Here is a 24,803-nt window from a genome sequence, read left to right on the forward strand (position 1 = left end):
GGGAGGGCGGGACGCCCTGAGCTGGCAGAGGGCGTGATGGAGGCGGGGCATGAAGGGAGGGGTGTCCAGGAGGGCTGGTGGGAAGCGACAGAGCAGGGAGGCTGCCAGTGGCAGGCACCCCGCCTCTGAGCGGCTCTGGGATGCTCCTTTTCTCTTGAGACTCAGGGTTCTGCTTCTTTCTGCTTGACCGTTGTTAGCACAGTTGATGAGGCAAGATGGTGGCACTGTGGGGACTTCGCCCAGTAGTTCAAAGGCCAGGAAGCCCTCCCAGATGACCCCCTGCCCCAGCCCTCCAGCTCCAACCAAGACTCCTCTTGCCATCTCAGTGGGGAAACTGAACCCCGTGCCCACTCCTAAACCATCGCTGGCAGGAAAACCAGGTCCTTTCCCCACGTCCCACAGGCTGCCCCGTGGATCTTGCCCTGCACACACCAGGGACGTTCACCGTGCGTTTGCTTGTGTTCTCTCACTTGGAACGCCCTTCCTGATTTTTCACCTGGAAAAGTCGTATTTCAATGCCACCTCCAAAAGCCCTCTTTGACCCATAGGCTGGGTCAAGGTCTCCTCCGGGTTCCCACAGCCTTCTGGGACCCAACCTGAGGTGGCCTATTTTAGTGGCCTCGGTGGCAGAAGGGCCAGGTCTTGCTCACCTCTGCACCAGTGCCCAGCCTGAGGGGCCGGAGTACTGACCGGAACAGCCGAGGGATGGGCTGGCTCAAGGTATCCTTTTGTCTTCCTCATCTTAGCCACAGCTCTGAACCTGGACAGCCAGCCTGTGGCTGGGGAACTCCCGAAGGGGACCTCTTCCCAACCCCACATGTGGCCACCATCAGCACATCCAGGCAGCCATGGTGAGACCCCCACCCCCACCGTGCCCAGGGCTGAACGTGACCTCCAAGTACAGCCTTAAGGTAGGACTGGGGCGAAAAGGCACCCATATGATGGAGAGTCTCGGAGAGGGGATGTGACTTGCCAAGGTCAGTCAGGGGACAGTCAGCTCCAGCTGGGCCCAGCGCCCGCCCCAGGGCTGCTCAGACTTGAAGGTGCCTGTGAACCCCTGGGGGCTGTTAAATTGCAGACTCTGAGTCAGCAGGGCGAGTGGGCCCTGGACTTGGTGTTTCCACCAAGCTCCCTGCTGGCGCTGGTCGGCAAACCCCTCGCAGAGCTGCAAAGCATCGGCTGGTGGAGGAACTAAAATCTCTACTCCGCCCTCAGAGCCCACATGCTACCCTCCAGGAATGGTGGAGGGTTGGGGGCAGGGGTTAAGGAACCCCCACTCCATGACCCACCCTGCCCCAGCCATCCAGGACACCAGAGCTACAAGAACATTTTATTAAGTTAAGAAGGCCGACGGAGCAGGAAAGAAACGCCTTCCTGAGGCAGCTCCTGCCGTTCCACTCCCAGCACCCCCTTGGAGGAGGAGGTGGGGCCATGGAGACAGAGGCTGGCTCCCTCTGTCCATCTGTCCCTCTGTCCAGAGCCCCAGGGTGTGGGACACCCCAGGGCAGGAAGTAATTAGTGGGAGGTAGGGTAGGAGGAGGGTGGCTGGCTCCTTGACTCTCCCAACAGAGTCAAACCTGGCCGTGGCCACTGCCGGACCCCAGGGCAGGGCCACAGGCCCAGGGGCCCAGCACGAGGCTGGAGACAGAGGGGGAGCCAGTGTTGGAGGCACATGGCCACCAAGAATTATTTTTTAAAAAGTACAAAGTGTTTTTGGAAAAAAAAAAAAAGAAAAAAGTCTATATATAAAAATCTCTTCACATATAAAATCCTGAAGAAGGTGCAAGTTAAGACCCAGTGCGAGGGGTGCGCTCAGATACGCAGAGTGCGTGTGCGTGCATCTGTGCACGTGTGGTGTGCACGTGCATGCTGGTACATGTGTGTGCCTGTGCAGTGTCTGTGTGCCTGTGTGTGCCTGTGCGGTATCCGTGTGCATGCCCGGGCAGTGTCTGTGTGTGCCTGTGCATGTGGTGTGTGCCGTGTGGTGCCTGTGCAGTGTCCGTGTGCATGCGTGTGGTGTGTGTGTGCTGCTGTGCGTGCCTGTGCAGTGCAGTGAGTGCCCACGGGTGCCTGCGTGGTGTGTGTCTGCGTGCCTGTGCATGTGTGGGGTGTGCACTGTGTGTGTGTGTGACAGTTGTGAGTGCATGTGTGGCCCACAGAGGGTGGGGAGAAAGCTTGGCTTCTGACTTCCATCCAGCAGAGAAGGAGGGCAACTGGTTCCCTTGGGCTGGGGGGTCTGCAGCTGGGCTGGACCACAAGGCTCTGGAAGACAAGTGGGGGAACTGTGGGCTGGGGAAGCCCCAGCCTTGGCCCTGGGCCCCAGCGTGGCTCAGGCCAGGCAAGGGTGGCCAACTGGTCCTTCCCACACCTCTCAGCCCCAAAGGCTACATCTGATCTGCTACTCCAGGTTTCTCCCCAAACAGCCTGGCCCACAGGGCGGCCTCTCCCAAGTGCCTTAGATGTCTACAAGGACTTGTCAGGAGGGAGCTGTCCTCCATCAGTGATGTCTGAGTGTGGAGCTCCGTGAAGGAGTTCTATTAGTGATTAGTACTGCGTGCCCTGCTGCCGGTTTGAAGGGGGCAGGCACACTGGATTTGCCGCCCAAGCCTACACGCACAGCCAGGGGCACTGTCAGCCCCGAAGAGGCGTGTGGAGACTGTGCCTGTGGCACGGTCCCTATTTATAGGAAGGGAACCAGAAGCCAGCAGAAGGAAGCACCCTGGGCCGGGTGGCACAGGGAGCTGGGTGTGGATGAGCCTTGCGTGCACACCTCCAGGCCAGGTGCCCTGCGGGCCTCGCTCCCGCCCACTCTGTGGCACCCACCTCTACTCGGCCACGCTGTTGCGCATCGCCTCTTTCTCCTGCAGGGCCGCCATGGCGAGGCGCAAGTGCTCTTTCAGCTGCTCGATCTCCCGCTCTGACCGCGTCTTGATGTGGTTCAGCTCCACGTAAACATCCTGGTACTTTCCTGAGGTGAAGCGCTTGTCCTGGGGGCGGGCAGGGGCAATGAGGGCACAAAGCCCTCCCGTCCTGGCCCTGCCCACCTGGCCACATGCCCACCATGCTCCGTGTTGGCCAGGACAAAGCAGCCAGGCCCCTCTACAGCCCCCACGGCCTTGTCCCTCCAGGTGGCCCCCAACGCTGGACAGAGTCCTCCCAGCACCACCCAGTGACACTGGTTTCAGCACCATTTACACCCTGTGGAGTCTGAGGGAGGTAAAGCTTTTGCCCAAGGCCAGGTGACCACCAGTGGCTGGGATGACAACTAGGTCAGCCTGGCCCAGTGCCTGGACCCAGTTCCCCGAGTCTGACTCACACACACTCCCAGAGCCACCAACACACAGAGGGTGTCAAAGACGTGGGCACATGGCACCAGGCAAGCCACAGACTGACAGGCCTGGGCCTGAACCCCAGCCCTCCCAACCGCCAGCAGCCCGGCTCCGTCCTCACCGGAGCGCACACTCTGCACAAGCAGGGCCGGTGGCTTCTTTGTTCGCCGCTGCGCCCCCAGCACCCAGCACGGGGCCTGGCGCGGAGCAGGTGCTCCATATATATTTGCTGAATGAATGAATGTGTGGCCTCGAGCAAGCCCCTTACCCTTTCTCAGCCTCGATTTCTTTGTAAGTGGGGACACTAACACCTCCGTGGGAGAGGCCTGAGGACGGCCCATGTCAGCCAGCCGGGACCCACCTTCTGCAGCATCTGGAGCTCGTCCCGGAGGCAATGCACCTCCTTCTTCAGGTACTGAAGCTCGTTCTCCTTCACTCGCAGCAGCACCTGGGGTCAGAGGCGCCAGGCTGACCCAGGGCTGCAGCCATGCGGCCCAGAGGGCACTGCGGTCTGCCCTCCCCTGCCTCGGCCCCTGGAGTGCAGCGCCCAGCCTGCCCTGAGACACACTACACCCCAGAGGCACACTCCTCCAGGAAGCCCTCTCACCCTCACCCACACCATAGCACCGGGCCCTCAACTTGAGGGCGTGGCGCAACTCTGAAGCAGAGGCTGGGACTCCCTGCGGACCACCTCACTAACCCCTCCCCAGGCCGAGGGGCACGTGTTATTATCCTGACTTGACCAGAGGGGAGACAGTTTCGGCCAGACTGGGGAGGCTTAAACGCTTAGACTCTAGAGCCAGACTGTCAAGGTTATGATCCCAGCTCCCACACCAACTAGCTGTGTGACCTTGGGCAAGGTAGTTGACCTTCCTGTGTCTCAGTTTCCTTATCAGTAACACGGGGAGAGTAACAGCATGTACCTCACAGGCCTGTTAGGAAGACTTGGTGAGTTAAGAACTTCGGCTTAGAGAAGTGTCAGGCACAGAGAAAAGCCGTATATAATGTCTGTAAAATGAAACACCAGGGTGATCCTGGGATCACGCCCACATTTGCTCACTGCCACTTCTCCCAGGAAGGAAGGCGCTAGCCGGGGCTTAGAAAGGGGAGGGAACTGGCCCTAGTCACACAGCAGGTGGGTGGCAGGACCTGGAAGGGTGGGCTGGACTCTGGCTGCAGCATGGCAGGGCACACAGCAGGGCGCTTCCTAGCTGTGCCCTCGGGTGCCCTCCCCACGCCCGAGCCCCAGGACCGGCTGGGCTGCCTGCCGTGCCCCAGGGCGCTTACCTCCAGCTCACACGAGCTCCGCTCACTGCGCGCACAGCTATTGCCTGTGCCCTGGGAGGCGACGAAGCCGCGCAGCCGGTCGATCTCCTCGGACAGGCGGGAGTGCAGCTCCTGGGGAGGCGGGATGGTCAGGGCCGGGCTGCGGGGCGCCCACTCCCACCCCAGCGGGGCCAGGCCCACCTGGTTGTGGCGCAGCAGCTCCTGGCCCTCCTGCTGGCAGCACCGCAGCGTGTGCTCGCGCTCCTCGGCCTGCCGCGTCAGGGCGCCGATCTCCAGGCACTTCTGGGAGTACTGCTCGGACAGCACCTGCAGCTCCCGCTTCAGCGCCTCCACGTCCGACCTGCCGCACGGGACGGGAAGAGTGATGGGGCTCGCCTGCCCCCCACCAAGCTTGGAGTCGGGTCATGACACACTCAAAGCAGCTCAGGACTCCTGGGCCCCCACCCAACCGTGGGGCTGTGAACGGGTGGCAGCCTCTCGTGGCTACTGGTGCCTCCTCTATAAGGGGTGGGTTGGAAGAGCCCACCTCTCCAGTTTCTGCAGCCTCCACACTCCAGAACTGCGCTCTGTGGCAGAGGGAGGGCGGGTGGCTGGCCAAGGGCGATGCTGCAGCCCAGCCCCAGGGGACACCAATGAGGGGAAGAGAGCAAGGCAAGAAGGGCCGGAAGAGTGTCCCTGTGGATGGCATGGAGGTCTGGCGAAGGCCCTGCTGCTTCTGTTCCCTGTGCTACCATGAAGACAGTGGGAGTCTCAGGTGGGGACCACGTGACGTGGCCTTTGCCAAGGGGCATCAGCGCAGGTCCCTGGCTCTTAACCAGCAGTGTAGGCAGTTGGGTCCCCGGCTCAGAGGGAGCCCGGCCTACAGACCCCAGGTCCCAGGTGCTGTCTTACTGGTGCTGCTTCCGGAGGCCATCGGGGCCCTGCTGGAGACTCCGTGTCTTGCTCAGCTCCCGGCTCAGCTCCTCCTGGTAGGCCTTCTTCATGGCTTCAATGGCTGGAAGCGGGGCAGAGAAGTGACGGGGAGATTGGGGAGGGGTCAGCAGCACCAAACTCCACCCTCCGAGACTCCACGTGCCGCGGCATGGAGACGGGAGCAGGGAGCGGCACGTGCAGAGCTCTGGACCAGGCTGCGTCACGAACTGAGTGGCTTTAGATGAGTTGCTTGACCTTTCTAAGCCTGTCTAGCAAGAGGGGATAATAACCCCGGTCTGGTGGACCCTGCTAGGGAGACACCTCTGACCACTGGTACCTCTCGGTAGTGATGGCTGGGTAGGGCCCCACAGTCCAGAGTCCCCGCACTGCATGGAGGGTCCTTTAACCAGACCCCTCTGCCTTGCCCAGCTCAGTGGTCAAGAATAGAGGCTCGGCAGTTGGTAAAAATCTAGGTGACCTTGCTCAGGGGACTTAACCCCGCTGTGCCTCAGGCCCCTTCTCTGGAAGTGGGGTTAACAACAGCACCTTCTGCCATGAGTTACTGGAACGTGTGTGTAGAGCCTGCAGGTCACTGCACAGCTCAGACATTAGCTGCTGGCTTTCTTTCCAGACTGCGAGCGCCCCAGAACCAGGTCTCTTCTCACACTCACAACATGGTTGCCGTGAGGATGAAACAAGTCCTCATGCATCGTCTTATCCACGATTCTAAAACCCAAAAGCCCTGAACACTGCAAGCTTTTCACAAGTTTCCTGGTGACAATCCCCAACTTGAGTGGACATGAGGCTGTTTGAGGTGATTATTATCCCACTTAAGGGTGACATTCAGCAGTTTCACTGTGAAAACCTTAGTGCTGGCTTTCAGGGTGAAGTCCAGATCCTGCTGGGGGTGAGGGGATACCTCATATATGCACTGGGTTATCTTCCTAAAATGCAAAATGCACCAGCCCCAGGTTTGGCACGAGGGGCCATGGGCTTGAGTGTGTGAAGCAATTAGCGGGTGGCAAGTTCTAGATCATGGGATCTCTGATAATTTCCGTTATTCTACAGCCCCCTAGGGGAACACGGGATGTGCCAGGCACCCACAGCAGGCGGGCAGTTGACAGAGAGGGAGGAAGTCGCCAAGCCCTTGGTCTGGCATTCCTGTTTCTGTCCCAGGAGAGCGAAGGGTGAGTTCAGACATGGCTTTGCGGTCAACGTGCTCTGGGTTCCAACTCCAGCTTCTGCCTCCTCCAAGCTGTGCCACCTGGGACAAATCACTAACCTCTCTGAGCTCCCACTGATCATCTGTAAACTGGGCTGCTTCCTTGGGCACTGCAAGGGCTAGGACTGGGTAATGAGGCTTGGTAAGTGCTCACACCTTTTCCTGCTCTCCCCGGGGTCCAGCCTGTGTGCCCAGGGAGATGGCCCCTGTGAGAACTGGGTCCAAGGCTGAGCAGTGTCTCCCCCAGTATGCGGGACGGGCCTGGACTCAGAGTTGTGGTGCAGTGTGTGTGTGGCTTAAGATGGCCCTTCCTGTGGCTGCAGGCCCCAAGGGAGAGCACTCACCACCAGTGAGGGGGCGGGGTGGCTTTTTACTGCCTCAGTTTCTTCTTCTCAAGCAGGGTCAGAGGCCAGTTCTGGGGGCTTCCAGCTCCTGCTGATCCCTCACCCCAAGTCTGGCACCAAGACCACAACCTCTTATTTAAAAGCCTCCCGAGCCTGGCTGGTGTGGCTCAGTGGATTGAGCACCAGCCTGTGAACCAAAGGGCCACCAGTTCAATTCCCAGTCAAGGCACATGCCTGGGTTGTGGGCCGGGTCCCGAGCCCAGGGTCCTCACCTGAGGCTGTGGCAGCCGTCTCCTCGGCCAGGAGCCACTCCTTCTCCTGCTGCAGCCTCTGCAGCTCCCGCTCGTGGTGCCGCTGCAGCTCCTCCATCACCTGCTGGTGCGAGGACTCCATCTCCGCCAAGCTGCGCTCCCAAGCCTCCTGCGGGCAGGCGGCCGGCAAGGGGTCACAGGGCTGCCCCCATTGCCTGGGACAGGGGCCCTACTCCGGCCTGAGGTGAGAAGCCTCAGGAGCAGGTCTACCCAGGGACCCAGACTTCACCAACCTGCATCTGCCCCCCTCCCCCCTCAAACCCTTCTGAGGTCCCTATCCTGCAGGGTCAAGTACCTGATCCCATTTCTGACCCTTGTAGCCTCACCCTTGGCCCTACGTCACCAAGAAACATCAGTTATAAAAAACAGTTCACAGCATGTTCACACCTCTGAGCTGCAGCTCATGCTATTCCCACCACCTGGAGCATCCTTTTGCACCCTTCTCTTGCTGCGTGATTCACTTGACCTGCAGCCCAGCTTAAATGTCCTGTCTCTGGGTAGCCTCTTCCCTGCCGCCAAAGGCCTGGCTTCTTTCTGCTAGACCACAAATTCCCCAGACGGGGAAGATCCCCAGCTCGGAGTCCATGGGGTCTGGGCTGGGGCCTGAAGTGTGGCACGTGCTGAGTAAGTGAGCTAAGACTTATGACATCACAGAACAGGGTGTTGTGGACCAACGGGGAGAGTCACTGGGATGGGAACGTGGAGGGCAGTTTGATAGCACCGATGCATTTTTAATGATCCCGTCCCTTGCCCTAGCAGGTCCACTCATAGGAATGACCCCGTGGAAAGTCATACGTGCACAAAGACTCTTGGAGAAGGGTGTTCCCTAGGGCAAGATTGGCAACAGACAAGAACTGGAAACAACCTAAATAAACAACCCTTAAATAAATTATGAGATCGAGCGTTACAAAGGACCCAGGCGGCGGTTAAAAGACAGAGCTGCCCACATGGGCTGCTGGGGAAAGGAGTCTCGAAAGTTAGGTGATAAAAGCTGGTTTCTGGCAATATCCACGGGGTGATCCCAATCGCGGACAACAAACACACGGAGCCAGACTTGTATGCCAAAGCTCAGAAAAGGTAGGGAAGGACACGGGGAGGGAGAGTGCTGGCCCCAAAGACGTCCCCGTCCTCCCTGGACGCTGCTAATGTCACCTTACATGGCGGCCCAGGGGAACTGAGCTTGCTAATCACGTGACGTTAAGCTAGGGAGGCTATCCTAGATCACGCGCTGGCCCAGTGTAGCCATGGGGTCCACAGATGTGGAAGAGGAGGCAGGAGAGCAGAGGGAGAGGGAGGAGTGGCTGCGGAAGGTCGGAGCGGTGTGAAGTGAGAAGGGCCCGACTCCTTTGCACGCTTTGAAGGTGAAGGAAGGGCCGCGAGCCACGGAAGGTGAGCAGCCACCAAATGCTGGAAGGGGCGAGCACGTGGATCCTACCCAGAGCCTACAGAAGGAAAGGCGGTCCTGCGGCCGCCTGGCCTGGAGCCCGGCAGGACCCACGCTGGAGTTCTACCCTCCGAAGTGTGAGATGACAAACAGGAAACCATACAGATGTGCTCAGATGGTATGCTAGGTGACCCCGGGGGGGGGGGGGGGAGGCAGGGGAGGGAGAATTCGTGTTTATTTCTACCCTTTTGTTTGAATTATTTATGAAAATGTAAACCTATTCCTTATATAATAAAAAAATATTGAAGATCATTAAAAGGGGAAGGGGAAGAGCCAGGGAGGTGCCAAGGCGTGGAGGACAGGCGAGAAACCGTATCCCCGCCACCCCGGCACAGGGCACCTCACAGTGATGGGGAGGACAGCCACCTCTCTCCAGCAGCCACACCTCAAAGGCCACTTTGGGGCAAGGGCAAGGCCACCTGGGTCCAGGTGTTCTAGGGGGTGAGCAAGGGTGCCTGTCCTCTGTGTGTCCCCTGAGTTAGGACAACAGAACACTGCTTGGGAGTCCTAATCCTGGCTGTACCCAGGACTGAACTTGAACAAGCCCCTTCCCTTCTCTGAGCCTCAGGCTCCTCATCTGTAAAACAGGTCCCATAAAACCAAGTCTCAAGAGTCCCCAAGGTAAGCTAGCACCCACCTGCAGAGATGAGAGAAGCACTGGGGATAGGGACCCGTACTTACAGGGTCAGACCAGGTAGGCAGAGCCAGTCACTAGCTAAAAGGGGGGGTGGGCAGGCTCTTGCCAGGACACGGGAACCAGCCTACAGAGAGGGGCTTCTAGAAGGCCAGGAGCTGCTCTCTGACCTACCTTCCAGCAAGCCCAAGGTGTCAGCTGCCACCCCTGACGTGGGTCAAAGCGGGTAAGAAATGGGTGTGCCCCTAATGCAACAGGATGGAAGGGTTGGTCCCCTTTGCTGGAGACACTATAAGTGCAGCCCCCCCACCCCCAACCCTGCTGCTGCCCTGAGGCAAAGAGCCCCACCAACTAGAAGAGGGGCATTCACGTGGCCTGAGATGCCAGGTTGGGAACCCCTCCCCAGCTGTCACCTCTCCAGGGTCCACTGAATCTCCAGCTGCTTCCTCCGGGGTTCAAGGGGGACACAGATGGCTGAGCTCCTCTTCTCTGGCGCCCTCCGCGTCTTGGGCCACTCCATTCCCGTCTTCTCTCCCCATTTCCCCCTTAGTCCCTTCTCACTGCCCCCCGCCGAGTTCTGCCTGCTCCCCTTACCCACCCAACCTAGCAAGACAAAATGCTGACAGCCTTGGAGGGCCCAATGGGGCCGCTGGGGACCAGGAGGCCTGGATCACAGGCACAGAACTGCCTCTAGCTCAAAGGTCGTGCCTCCTCTCTGAGCCTCAGTTTCCCCATCGGTAAGCTGAGAAGTCAGAGAAGTGCTTTTCCAACTTCATTTTAGTGACAGAAACCTTTTTCTAAAGGAAACCTAATACACATTCTAATAATAAAATGGGCAAAGATGGAACTGCTCTGACTACCAGTGGATAGTGGATGTGAACAGACCCCCCCAGAGAAGCAGTCCCTGGAGACGAGGGACTCCACAAAGCACAGCTTGGGGCCCACCCTGCCTGGATATGCCCACCCACCCCTTCCTTTGGCCTCAGGTGAGCCTTTGACAACACTGATCCCTACCCTCTCCCCCTTCCCCATGTCAGGCGACCCCCAAGCTAGACCTGCACATGAGGCCCCAGTACCCCTGGGCCCTGGTCTCCCTTCAGCTGAAACAGCTCCAAACAGGCCCCCAGGCCTCAGCAGCAGCCCTGGGCTGCTGGGGGTTCCTCTGTCACTCATCCTGAATGCTCCTCCCTCCACATACCCTCCTGTGTCCCTCCCTCCCTCAGTTATCAGCCTAGCTCCTGACACTGGCCTTGGGCCCTCCCAAGCCCCTTCCACACCAACACACCTTTTCCGATGTCACTACCAGACCCCAAACCTCCTCAGGTGTGTGGGACAAGATCCCAGCTCCTTGGCTTGGCAGCGGAGGTCTCCAGGCCAGGCACCCACCAGCCTCCCAACACAGCCCATGCCCCCACCCTACCCAGTGCTCAGCTCCATGCTGCCCACCCCCAGAACGGTTTCCTGGGAGCCACACACAGCAACCTCTCCCCTCAGAGGTTCTAGAAGGACCCTCTGCTCAGAGCCAGCGATCCCAGCATTCTTTTCTGCTTCAGGCAATGGTGTGCTGACCAGAGACAGCTGATTATCACATTTTCAGGAATTTTGTGACGCAGTTGTTAAGCATGACCATTATTAAGTTATATAAACTTACCATTAATTATATTAAAAACAAAGCTGATACTCAAATTTCATCACTTCTTAATTATTTCACTGCATTTTATTATTGTCTACACTCTGGAGGTTATTTGTCTTCTGTATCTGTAAGGTGGAAATGCTCTATACGGGGGTGCACATGTCTTCCCAACTCCATGTTCAGGTCCTTCAGCCACAGTGGGAGTATTTACACCATGGACATTGGTAAGCATTACAAATCGGAACTCACTTCACTATTTTGCTAATAGTCTAAACTTAAGCAAGTGATGAGAAGATGAGAATAATGCAGATTAAACTTAAAAGTGTGCCATATCTATGACAACCAGGTTGTAAATAGAACAAAAACCCGAGGAAAAACTCTTAAGGAAATATTCTCAATAGAGAACTATTATCCAGTTCAACCAAAAAACTGCTCAGGACATTGACCAAGTAGTTTCAACATGTTTCTCGTCTTACTCATTAACATAAATAAAAACGTCAACCAACACTCATGTTAGAATGGCACTTGTTTGTCTGCTGTGGATACAAGCATTCAGAAAAACCGAGGAAAGTGTTCTGAGAAAAATCAATTTATATATGGCAATTACAATTAAAAATATTATGTATTTTTTATTTTTAAGTTGTATACTAAATATTCTTTGTATCAGTAAAATTTATAATCAACATGTTATATATATATATATATAGTGCATATATAAGTATGTGTGTTCACATGCATGTACTTTTCCTGGAAAGCTAGTTGTCCCCATGGTAACAATCAAAAAGTATCTCTGGACATGGCCCAATGTCCCAGGGGAACAAAATCTGCCTCGGTTGAGAACTTCTGCCCTAGGCAGACTGTGTCCCCCTGAGGGCCCCTGGAGGCTTCCAAGTCCTCAAGTGCTAGTGGGAGGGCCTCAGCCTGGCAGGCATGGCAGGGTTCCCTGTTTCAGAAGCGCCTCCCAGGGCCTGCCCACTGGGGCTCCCACTCCTCACTGGCTCCCCAGTTACCCAGGGTGGTGTCGGGAAAGCGGTCTAAGTGCAGTGTCCCATGAGGGCAGATGTCAGACCCGAGCTCTGACATCTGCGGGCCAGTTGACCCTGGGCAAGTCACATAACCTCTCATAGCTCAGAGGCCTTGTCTACAGATGGCAGAGTGCTCATGTCCACCGGCTGGGGAGAGTAAATGAGACAGTGCATGTCAAATGCCTCCCATGGTTCTGGTACACAGGAAGGGCTTCCAAAATATTAGCTGTTTTCTGAAAACATGGCAACCAGAAACTTGCCCCCATCCCCCAGAAAACAGCTCTTCAGCCTCACCTGTGAGATGTAGCCTGGGGGGATGTGACCATCCTCCTGGGACCTGGGCGCACCCTGGGGAGCTTCCCCTTGGAGACGCCACGCTTCCAACTGGGCACGAAGAGACTGGACCTGTGAAGGGAGGAGATGAGGTAAGGGGGGCCCGGAGGCAGGGGAGGGCTGGCAAGAGGCAGCGAGGAGCTCTGGATTTCAGAAGCGGCCCTGGTGGGGAGTGCAGGTAAGGGGGACATTCCAGCTGTTTCCTGGATGGCAGAGTCAATGAGCCAGAAGAGCTTCGGCCCAGAGAAGACAAGGCAGGGCTGGGAACAGAGCACTGTGGCCCAGGTATTTACATTATGTGGGCGGCAGGGAAGCGTCTCTGAGCCTCCACTTCCCATCAGTGAAGCTATGATGAGACCCGCCCCGTGGGACCAGGAGCCTGCTGTGAATACACGTGAGCCTCCACAGGCCAACAGAGCCCAAGACAAAATGCTCAATAAATGGCCTCTCTTTTCTCTTCCCTTCTCTGTGGTTACTGAGGACAGAACTAAGGGGGAAAAAAAATCAAAAAACAAACAGCCCTGGCTCGTGTGGCTCAGCGAACTGATCATTGGCCTATGAACCAAAAGGTCGCTGGCTCGATTCCCGGTCAGGGCACAGGCCTGGGTTGCAGGCCAGGTCCCCAGTTGGGGGCGTGCAAGAGGCAATCTATGTTTCTCTCTCCCTCTTTCTCCCTCCCTCCCTCCCTCCCCTATCTCTAAAAATAAATAAAATCTAAAAACAAACAAACAAAAAACCCAAGGTCTAGAAAAGAACATTTGGGTTTAGAAGGAGTCTGCGGTGTCAGGCACGGATCAGGGATGAGCTCCCCGTCACTGCAGGTATGCAAGAGAAAAAGCCATAGCATGACCGTAGGGACAGGAGGGGCGGTGATGGGGTGCGAGGGCTCCCACAGGCCAACTGTGATGTCTACCTCCTTCTCCAGTGCCTCATGGCTGTCAGCTGGGGGGCCCCGGCGCTCCCCGCGGCTTTGGTTGAGCAGGGCGGTGAGAGGCACCCGCTTGCTTTCCCGCAGGGGCAGCTTCTCCAGCTCCTGCCACTTCTTTTCAATCTCCTCACTGAGCCGACTCTGCTGGTCCTCGGTCAGGGGGGCACCCAGGCCCCGGCGCGGCCCCTCACCAGCTGGGGTCTCGGCGGCCCTGCTGTCCACGGCCTCGAACCACCTGCGTCGCTCCTCGGAGCGCTGGGCCAGGTCCCGCTCCAGCTCTTCCTGCTTGGCTGGGCGGTCGAGAGTGCGAGCCGGGGTGCGGGCCCGCTGCGGGGAGCCCTGAGTCAGCGGGGAGAGCTCCACGTAGTCCAGGGACGGCCGCTGTGCATCTGCCTTCCGAGGCCCACCCCGGCCGACGACCTCGTGGCCCACGCGCTGCTCCCCGGCCTTCAGGGAGCCCCTCTGGGTGCCGTAGCTGTGCAGCAGCGTGTTCTCCTTATTGCAGTCTGAGAGCCTAGGGTGCCAGCAGAGCCGCGTGAGGCAGGAGCTTGCCCCTCAGTCCCCAAACAAGCACTCCTGAGAGTCACCTGCACGACGGGGCCTGGGGGTGACCTCCAGCAGAGGAAGCAGCCCAGCCCAGAGGTGGGAAGTAGAGCTTCACCGTTCACACACCTGGGAAGGATCCCAATGCCACCAGGATATCTGGCCCCCGCCTGAGCCTCACTCATCTGTAACCCGAGACAGCAATGCCCCTCACAGGATGAATATGAGGACTAGGCAGACGAATGTGTGGAAAGCTACCAGGAAGCCCGTTATGAATGGTGATTAAATCATTCTTATTAAGAGTGTGGTTTGAGACAAGGTCCTGGGTTCCAGGGGCTTACAGTGGAATAAGGGAGATGGCCACGGTCACTGCTGAGGAGATGAACAGGGCACAGGGCACTCACTGTGGGGACCCAGGCAGTGTTCCTCTTCTTCAATAGTAACAGCTGGGTATCTGATCACCCAGCACCCCTTGCAGCAATGTGTGGCCATGTGCCCACATCCTGCCCCGGGGAGGTCAGAGGTGGCACCCTCTGAAGGACTGGGTGTGCCCTGGCCTGGCTCCTGTCTGGGACTCCAGGACAGCCTGGGCAGCTTCTTGAACCAGAGCCAAAGCTGGGACTCCAGGACCACAGAGCTGCCCATCAGGTCTGGACTACACACCTCTGGACTGTTCTGGAGAGAAAAATAAGCCTCTCCGGGTTTAAGCCACTGTTTGGGGCTTCTTTGTTACAGCAGCCGAGTGTGTACACTAAGTAATAGTTCGGCTGCACTGCGCTTCAGTTCACAAAGGACTTCTGTGTACTTTCCCATGACACTCAGTCTGACAGCTGAAGGATCTGAAACTCAGACAAGAAAGCGGCTGGCCTCAGGGCTGAAGCCAGGCTGTGGGAAGATGGGGGGACTCGCGCTCAATGCCCCTCAATACCCCGTTTCCATTCCTGCTGCCCAGCAGCCACAAGCCCCAGCCCCATGGGCATCTGGGGTTCATGCTGTGTGGGGGCTCTACCACCAGCATACCGAGCCATCCCACCACTCTTCCCACAGCGACCTCCAAAGGGAGTGAACTCCCCCCGCAGACTGCCAAGCCACACCCTCGCCCTGACACAGGGTGAGACACAGGTCCCCCAGCACAGTCAGCCACTCAGAGGGGGCCTTGCATTCACTGGCCTCTTCTCCAAAGAGTTGAGCACACACACACCCCTTTCAGGATGTGGGGGACAAAGAGGGACAGCAGTCAAACCCCAAATCCTCAATGTATTTCTGGAGGACTGCCAAGAATGCTCACTGCCCTCACCCCATTTTGTTGACAGAGAAACTGAGGTCCAGAAGGAACAGCCAGAGGGCCGTCCCCTGAGTGCCGGAACGTCACTCAAGGACGCCAGGAAGTGCCTCCCCAAAGCCTTGGTCCAACCCAGCACATACTTGGTGACATCTGGAGCTGAGGTGGGACGCACGGTCTTCCTCAGAGCTTCGATCCAGTTCCTCCGGATACCCGAGGTCATGGCCGACAAGGTATACACAGCGTCCTTTGTCTGCAAGTCCACCCACAGGTAGGCTGTCACATGGCCAGCCCCACTGCTCCCTCCCCACTATGGATCCCAGGGAGGGTGGCCCGTCCCCCCAGAGGGTGTCTAAGGTCTTGAACCTGAAGGTGAGCAGAAGGTGCCCTCCCTCCTCTCTACTATCCTAGCCTTAGAAGATCCCCACTGGCTCCAAGGTCTCCCCAACACTTGAACCACCCCTGCCAGTGACACCCGGGGTCTTCCCAGATATGCTGTGTTGGCAACAGAGTTTGTGACTGGCTCTGAGGAGGGGTTCTCTGTGTAAACGAGTGACAGAACCCGTCTCTGATGGAGAGCCACGCTCACACCAACACCCCCTCTGAGGGGGCTGTCGGGTCATGCCGCCCCACCCCCACCCCCCTCACACACAGCCTCACATGAATCTGGAAGCCATAGTTGCGCTGTACTGCATACTCGGTGACGTCGGTGCAGGAGCGCAGGTCGATCTCGCCGTCCAGCTCATCGGCCTGCAGCAGGAAGGCCATGGTGTCCACGTACTCCAGTGACCCCACCCAAGTCCCCGCAGCCCCTCCCAGGGGCTCCCCAGCACCCGATGGGGGGAGGGAGCCCTCCCAGCTCATCCTCACCTCCTCAGCAGTGGAGTCCCTGTAGTACTTGAGGCTTGAATCAGTCAGCACAAACCAGTGCTTCTTCCACTGTGAAGGAGAGGGGTGGGGAGTGAGGGTGGAGGCGTAGCGGAGTGGCAGGGTATGCGTGGGCCACTCTGTGGGCACCCTGGCACCCTCACCCACCCTGCTGAGGGGAGGGGGGCAGGGGGCAGGGCAGTCAGAAAAGCCACAGCTGAAGCCTGGCCCCCCTTTGCTCTCGGAGCTGCAGGGGCAGCACCTCTGAAACGGGTCGGCCTCTCTTCTGTACTCATCCCTCCCTTTCCCTCTGGAAGCCCTTCTCGGATTTGTGAGCACTTCCATACCCATCCTGATCCTTTCCACCAAGATCACTAAGGCTCCTACAAGCACATGCCCCCAGTGCAGACCAGGAAGGGGTCATGGCTTGTGTAAGGTCATCCACCTAGCCAGCTAGGGACCAGAACTTCCCAAATCTTTTTGCCTATGCCCCTCTGCATCTCCTCCGGTGCCAAGGACATGTCTCCCACGGAGCAGGACTAGAAGGTGGCCCCAAGGGAGGAGTCCGAGCATTGGTCATATTCTGTTTCTTGATCTGGATGCTGGTGACACACGTGTTCGCCTTGTGAGATACATTATGTGAGCATTCACGATTTGGGCACTTTCTGTAGTGCCTTTCTCTGACCCAGCTGGGGTTAGACTGGCAGGCAACATCAGAAAGGAAAGGGGCGGGGGCACTGGGATAGCCTGATATTGAATGTGCCAAGCTCAGCCCTCCTCTGGCTTCTGGCCATGCACTGGAATGCTAGTCAAGGTCCACCCACTGCCAGGGTCAATGCATGTCACCCGGTCCTTGAAATCGCCTGGGGCTCCCACACATCACCAAGCCCTATCCACCCTGTTGGCTATTTCATGTACTTAGTTTTTATTTTTCCTCAAGAAAATGGTAAGTTTTCAAAGATGGGCCAGGATGACAGTTACTACTCCTTTCCACACTGCCTCCCCGTAGCATTCGAGACCTAGGTTACAATTATTTTATCCCTTGCTAGCTGAGTGTCACTAGTTAAATATCTTGACCTCTCTGAGCTTCAGTCTTCTAACTTGTAAAGTAGGACTAATAAGAAGTCCCTAAGCCTTCTTGTGAGGCTAGAAGTTCCTAACCCTCCCTGTATGTTTCTCATGGCACTGGCGTAGGGTTGGGCGCTAAATTGTTAGGGCTGCTTTAAAGGACTGGCCCCACAGAGCGACCCGGCTCCCACTGAGCGGCCTGAGTTGCTGCTCGGGCCCTCACCTGTCCCTCTGTAAAGTGGGGCAGGGGTTCCGTGCCAAATGCTGCCCTTGGCCCTTCCAGGCCTAGTCTACAACTGTCTGAGACGGGAGCCCCAGGAGCTCTGGGGGCCCCAGGCGTCCCGAGTTCCAGGCCTAGGTCTCCTGTCTGTGCACCAAGGGGCTGAGCTGGCTGAACTCCTAGGGCCCTTCCAGTCTGGACATTCCAAAACCTCGTGAAAGAGAATGAGTAACGGCCCATTCTGGGTGGGGCCCATCATCTCTGCCCTCCAGAGACCCTGGGTGGGGAGGCCAGGACGGGTCACTGGCGAGGTGCCAGGCCTTGTGTGAGGCTGGCGCCCAGCCACCCGAGGACCGGCGAGCCGGCAGCGGGTACAGAAGGCTGTGGGCTGGAGGGAATAAAGCGTGTGGGTCGGAAACACAATGCGATTCGCTTTGGCTCCAAGCCCTCCTGGCATGTGGGCGGCACACAGACCCAAGGCACGAGCGTATGCAGAACAGGGGCAGGAAGACGTCCCCTCCCAAGGTGGGTGGGCATAGAGCCAGCTCCAGCTCCAGCCTGGCAGCTGAACGGGCAGAGCCAGTAAGAGGCCACTGTCCCTTCTGGTTCTAAGGACAGACACATTAGAGAAAGGGAAGGGCTATTACTGAGGCCCTAGCAGACACCGGGGGCTATGTGGGACCCTTTACATGCTTGACATCTGTGACTGTTATCCACCCTGAAGGAATCATCAATATCCATTATGCCCATTAGATGTGGCCACTGAGGCCAGAGAAAGCTGTGATTCAACCAATGGGGCCCCAGGCTGGTGCTCTGAGCAGCCCCCCGTCCCCACCGTGTGGGGGCTGCTGCATGACTGAGTGGTGGGCAATCTGTCTGTGTCTCAGGTCAGATATCTCTGTGATTCCTTCCACCCAGACCCTTGGATATTCAGCAGGGTCAGCAAGAGGTAGGAGGATGAAGGGGCTCTTGGTGAGGGGGCAGGATGGGGTACAGAGCCTGAGGGCCCAGGAAGCCCCCCCTCCCTGGTGCTCTTAACACTGCAGACTGCTCCAGGAAGCCTCTGCCTTCCCACCCCCACAGCCCAAGGCTGGACAAGAAACACCCTGCTCTCAGAGTTCCCACATCTGGCCCCCACCCTGGACCCCCTCCACCCAGAGACCAGGGTCTCTACAAGACTGGACAGGCCAGGAAAGAAGCGCAGCCTCCTGGGCTGCCCCCAAGGCCCGTACAGTAAGCCACCCCCTCCTCTCCACATCGGCCCTCCTACCTCTCCAGGCTCGTCCAAGATCGACATCCATCCCTTCTTGAAGTTAAGCAGATCGGGCTATGGGGAGACGAGGAGGTAGGTGAGTCAGGCCCAGTGAAGAACACGATGGGGCTGGGGAAGAGGGGTGCTGCGCCCATCCTGGCTCTGAGCCCTGTAAGACTCAGGGTCTGGGAAGCCAGGAGAGCTGTCTGAGGGTCCAGGTAACCCTTCAAACCCAGGCAGGCTCCCTGGTGATGCAGCCTTGGCCCCTTCCCCCAATATCTGCAATCTCTGATTGCCAAGACGGTGGACCAAGTGATGGGGGCAGCCACCAGAGATATTCAAGCTCTCCTCCCACGCACTTATTTCCTCACCCAAGAATGGGAGAGAGGGAGCCAGAACGCTGCCTGCAGAGATCCTTAGAGAGCTCGGGGAACAGGCCAGACCAGCAGGGCAAGCGAAGTGTCCAGTCCCCTCACTGACAAGGCCCAGGCTGCCCACCAGGCAAAGGCCTTACTGCTGCCTCCCAACCCCAACCCACTGACCCTCCTGCGGTCCAACCAGCCCTGTCCTTCCCTCGTCTCCTGGAGACCCTGAAAGATGGAACCAAGCACAAGCTGGGGTCGGAGATCCTCTGGCAAGCCCTACCTGCTGGGTGCTGCCCAGCGGGGCACGGCCCCGGGGTCTGGGGGCTCCTAGCCGCAGCATGTCCCACCGGGGCCCGTGAACCACGTATCCCCACCTGGGCCTAGATAAAGAAGCTGCTCATTCTGGCTTTTTCTCTGGCCAGGTCCATGTGGCAGGTGCCGAATACCAGATCCTCCCTGCCTGCTGGGAGGACGTCGCTCATCTAAGCCCCCGTCCCTCTGCAGAGTCTCAGCTCCTGCCCACTGGGAGGAGAGCAGGGCGGGCCAGGCCAGGCTGGCGCGCAGGAAAGAGGCATCCACCTGTTGCCATGGCTCTGAGCCCACCTATCAGCGTCCACATCGCTGCCTCACCAGGCCAAGGTGTCCGGTTGCGTGACTGGAGCGGGTGGCATGGTTCAGTGGAGTGGGTGGCTAGGAAAGCAGCTGGAAACCTGGAAACCAGAGCCACCTGACCTGACCACCTCCCCTGACCTGCCTTCCTCCTAGGGAGCCCCACTCTCCTCTTCCTCAGCTGGAGGAAGTTGTCTGAGAAGCCAGGGCCGGGAACCTGAGCGTTGGGAGCCATGCACAGTCACGGCCGGCCATGAGACCAGGGCTCCTGGCTCTCAGCAGGCTGGCAGCCCCACTCGGGCATGAAGTCCCTCCCTGCACGCCTGTCTGAGGGAAGGGGCAGAGGCTCTGCTCAGGCCTGAGAAACTCTGGGTGGTGTTCAGCCCATCTGCTCTCCATTCTCCCCAGCTTGTCTCCCAAATGTGCGGGAGTCCCAAGCTACGACTGAATGAAGACTGGTAGCTCCACCCACGGCCATCAAGTCACTCGGGTTCACCTGCATTCAGTCTGGGACCTCCCTTGGCCCCAGGACTAGGTATGCTGTGGCCAGACCCCAGAGAAAACCTGCTGAGTAAATATCCACCCTCCTCCACCCCACCTGAATTTCTGTGCTTCGGAAGCAGTCTCTACCCCCAACCCCAGCCCTGAGGAGCTGGGTTTTCTGGAATGGCCCATAAGAGATCCACCATGGACTTCCAGAGGCTGAGAAAGAGCACCCCAGCAGGAATGACAGGCTGGGACCCCAAGGGCCGCCTGGGAAGTGGGGCCACAGTGACCGTCCCCAGTCATATCCCCTCCCTGAGCCCAGAGGCCTCATGCAGTAAATGATGTGGGGTCCTGCTCTCCCTCAGGTTTTATGAGGCCTGGATGTACCACCCACGGAAAAGCCCGGTGACCTCTGGAAGCCAGTACAAACATGTCGCACGCCACATCAGGCACGGGATGGCACAGTGGCTTTGGGGAGAGGAGGCCACCAATCCGAGTTTTTAAACTGCTGGCAGGGGAGGGCCTATGGTCACCTGGGAACCCGGCCTCCCAGGGTCAAAGGGTCTGATAACCTAAATCTCTCCCACTGCACCTTCACCACGGCTCTCCAGGCCTCCCCCCCTGCAGGAAGCTCACTCTGTCCTTCGGCTTTAAGGAGCAGCAATAGGCTCTCACAGCCCAGCCCGCCCTCCTCCCTTTGGCTACAGGTCTGCACTACCTCCCGCCCACCTGGACCCTCCGCATGGCCTCCTCCAAGCACCCTGTGGCACAGGGACCCACTCAAAAAGGCCTAGTTACAAGTCTGCTGAAAGCCTCCAGGGGTGGCTCCAGGTGGCTTCAAAACAAAACCCTATACACACGAAACTATTATAATAATGTATGTCCACTGTAATAAAAAAATAAAAATGATTTTAAAATAGTAAAAAACAAAAGCTGCAGCCCCACCCTTCCAGCCTAGCCTCCCCCTGCTTTGGGGGCCCCACATTTGCGTCTCCACACATCCTGACTGATCCCCAACACATCAGGACTCCAGGCCCTCCACACAGGCCTGTGTTCTCTGCTGCCACACCAGGCAAATCCCACTCGTGCATTGAGACCCAGTTCAACTGCCTCCTCTGAGGCCTGTGTCCTAGCACACACCACACACCACCCAGCTGCCCTCCCACGGCCCCTCGGAGAGGCCTCTGTCGAACCCGTGATTATCTTGAAGACATTTACTTGTCCTTCACAGGCTCGACTAGAAGCAACTCACAGGCAGGGACATGCACCGTTCACACCCCCTGCGCCAGCCACAGGACCCAGGGAATGTTTGTGGAACCTTTTTTTTTTCTTTTAAGTATCACGGACTGTTCTAGACCAGAAGTCAACTGTGAATGAAAGATGTCAACTGTGAATGAAAGATGTGGTCCCTATCCCGGTGGGAGTCAGGGAGAGACATACAATAAACAAGTGAGCAGGTATATAATTTGATGCCAGGCAGTGGCTGGGGAACGAGGCTTGGGGGCAAGGCTGTCCCTGCTCAGGCAAAAGGAGGTGGAGCCAATCCTGACTCCGCGCAGGCTTCCCCAAGCCTCTAAGCTTTTACCCATTCACAACACCTTTGCCACTTGATCTGTACAGATCACGGAGGTCAGGAAGATGGGACCAGGAGACAGGGAAGGGGTGTAAAGGTCTAGGAAGGACACCAGCCTGGAGCAGACCCGGGTCTGCAGGCGGGTGGGATGAAACCAGCAAACACTGCCAGGGGTGGTCATCAGCCTCCTCTCTGCTTCAACACCTTTCACGGCTCCCCAGGGACCCTAACCGAAGTCAAAGCTACTTTTTGTGGCCTTTGGGCTCCTTTCCCATGTTTTCACCATTCGCCAAATGTGACCACCAGCCTTTGTCCACACTGATCCCGCCCCAGTCCATCTCCACCTGACAAAGTCCTACAATCACAGGAAGGCTCCTCCCAGGCCCCCACATGCTGCTTCCAGCAGCCTCACCCTTTCGAGCACGTGCTTCTCCAGGGGACGCAACTGTGTACATTTCTTATCTCCTCCGGAGAGAAAGCTGGGATGGCCCTTGGATACCAACCCTGGCTCAGCCTGGGCCCAGCTGTAACTCCTCTCTACACCTGTGTCCCCATCTGTTAGATCAACTCTGGTACCGCGAAAGCACCCAGTTCAGGGTCTGGCAGGCACCCAGTGGGCAGTTTGACCACCCTCTCCGTTGCCTGGGGGTGGACAGGGCAGGACACTGACTCAGCTCCACCCCCACATCCCTCTTTGCTCTCTGACAGGGCAGGGCAGGGGAGGCTGCTGACGACAGGAAGAGCCAGCAGGGAGGTGGCAGGATGTGCGGAGGCCGAGGAAGTCCAGGCAGCGGCCAGGTCATCCTACTCGCAGGGGCAGGGGCCCCTCTCCACAACCACCACCCCGCCCCCAGCGGCCCAGCCCACTTCACTCGCTGGTGGAAAGGGGACAGGCGCATGCACACACACCGCCTGCTACCCGCCCTTCTCCTCATCAGCTGTCAGAGCCCCCCTAAGGCACCAGGCAGAAACCAAAGGCAGCCCTGGCCATCCCTCCCAGAACACCACCGGGCCAGAAACCTAGAAAGGGACGGCTCCTCTCCTTACACGCAGGGTAACCTCGGGCAACTCCCTAAAGCCTCTCTGCAAGCCTCAGTTTATCCGACTATGGAATGGGGACAACGGGGAACTCAGCCGTGGGGTGTAACATAATAATTAAGGCACAGATATTGATGGAAGTAGGGTAGGGCTCACCTCCAAGAGAAAGACATACCCTGGCCACCGTGTCCCCCACCCTTGCTTGTGGGCTGACCCCACCCAAGGCGCCAGCGCCGCCGCGGAGGGCAAGCCTGGGAGAAAGTGGTATTCTGCCGCTCCAGAAATCTCAGACGGGGCTTCCAGACGGTGAGACACGGCGACCCCTTCTCACCCACCCAACCTCTCGCCAGCCCCCCCACAGGCGTGGGCAGTCTCCCCAAGCCCGGGTCAGCGAGACCCACCCGAGCCAAAGGACGCCTCTCTACAGCCGCGGGCGAGACACCAGACCCAGGCCAAGCGCACCGCTGCTCCTCCCACGGGCGGGAGCCCAGGGAGCCCTCGCGGCTCTCGCAGCCTGGGGGGAATCAGGTCAGGTCTTCACGAAGCGCGCTGGACGAGAGGTGGGAAAGGGCCACCCCGAATCGGCCCGTGACTGGTGGCGCAAAAGTGAGGACGAGGGGTGCCCGTGAGGGGGCGTTTCCATATACTCGGGGTCACCCGGGCTCCTGGCCCGGAAAGGCGAAGCGAAGGCTGGAGAGAGGTAAGGCAGGACGGTCGGCCGGCCCTGAGGCTGGTGCCACCCTGTCTTCCCGCGGAGTCCTCCGAGGAGGGAGGAAGGGGCTTCCCAGGAGGGGAGGGGCTGCCCTGGAGGGGAGCGGCTGGGCTGGTTGCTCTCACCCCGGCCTGAGGCGCGGAGGGGCTGCCCCGGGGGCTACTCACCGTCATGGCGGCGCCCCGGGGCGGCGGGAGCAGGAGGCAGGCAGGTGGAAGGGGCTCTCAGGCCGGGCTCAGCGGCACGGAAGTCCCGCCGCCGCCGCCCCTCTCTGCAGCCCGCCGCCGTTCCTCGGCCCTTTCCTTCCCCGGCGCTGCTCCGGCCCCTTCCATCCGCCCATAAAACTTTTTTTTTTCAAACTTCCTGGGAGGACCCGGACGGACCAATGAGCGGCAGGGAATCCGCGACAAACAGCGGCTGGGCCGCGGTCAGACCAATAGAAATGCGGAACAGGCCCAGGGGCGGGGCCTGCCACTACGGGACAGACCCACTAGGGCGGGCTGGTGCCCGCCGGGCCGGGCAGGCAGAGCGAGCGGGTGGGGGCGGGGAGAGGGGCGGGCAGACCGCGCTGCGGCCGTGGGTGCTCAGGGCGGAAGGCACGGTCCGCGTGCAGGTGACTCCGTCCGGTCACCGCGGGAGTGCAGGGTGTGGCCCCGCGTCACCCCGGCCACGCCTTCCCGCCCCAGTCGCGAGCCTCCGGACGCAGGGGTGTGATGGGGACTGGGGCAAAGCACCCGATACTAACGATTCAGCAGGTCCCACTCCCGGAACCCTGCTTGTTACCTGTGTAATCGACTTTCGTCCTCACTACAGACTCGGCAGGAAGCTTGTTACCTGTGTAATCGACGTTCATTCTCACTACAGACTTGACAGCAAGGTGTCCTGTCCCCATTTTACTAATGAGAAAGCAGAGGCTCGGACAGGTGAGCCGCCTTGCTCAAGGTCACACGTAAGAAGAGCGGGCACTTCTACAATGTAGTCTCCGCCCAACGTGGGCCTTCCCTAAATGCCCCCTCCTGTAAGCGGGTCTTTCTAGGCTTAAGCACCTCGTTTTGGGTTCTTGCGTGTGGGTGTATACCCGGTTCTCGTGTTCCCAGAGCATTTGGCAGTTTTTAAGAGGCCTTTTGCCGGCAGGAGCTCATCTGAGCCCTGGGAGGGACCTTTGGTGGAATTTGTTGCTAAATGCATGTAGTAGCTTGTGTAGCCTTGTGAGTCAAATCCTGTTACCTCAAGCAAGGCACTTAACCTCTCTGTCTCAACTTCCCCCTCTGCTAAATGGAATAATGCTATTGTCTCATGGGGTTGCTATAGGTAGAGATTGTCGGGTTGTCTCGCGCACCTCCCCAGCCCTCCCTCTCTAAAATTAATAAAGATATCCTTGGGTGA

General features: G+C 58.4%; 1 protein-coding gene across 1 annotated transcript; it reads right to left on the reverse strand.

Moving 5' to 3' along the window:
• Positions 1-1,885: 1,885 nt before the first annotated feature.
• On the reverse strand, positions 1,886-23,605 carry TRIOBP (TRIO and F-actin binding protein). The gene is made up of 14 exons (XM_090272465.1): positions 23,585-23,605; positions 18,653-18,709; positions 16,098-16,166; positions 15,888-15,977; positions 15,371-15,480; positions 13,388-13,916; positions 12,436-12,546; positions 7,367-7,514; positions 5,508-5,610; positions 4,797-4,956; positions 4,617-4,727; positions 3,691-3,777; positions 2,824-2,987; positions 1,886-2,262 (listed from the first exon to the last, which is right to left on the reverse strand). Exons 1-13 carry the CDS (start codon positions 23,588-23,590, stop codon positions 2,826-2,828), a joined length of 1,743 nt encoding a protein of 580 aa, XP_090128591.1. The 5' UTR covers positions 23,591-23,605; the 3' UTR covers positions 1,886-2,262; positions 2,824-2,825.
• Positions 23,606-24,803: the final 1,198 nt, after the last annotated feature.

This window comes from Furipterus horrens, unplaced genomic scaffold (assembly GCF_987537825.1).
Source record: "Furipterus horrens unplaced genomic scaffold, mFurHor1.1.pri manual_scaffold_4, whole genome shotgun sequence".
In the NCBI taxonomy this organism is placed as follows: domain Eukaryota; kingdom Metazoa; phylum Chordata; class Mammalia; order Chiroptera; family Furipteridae; genus Furipterus; species Furipterus horrens.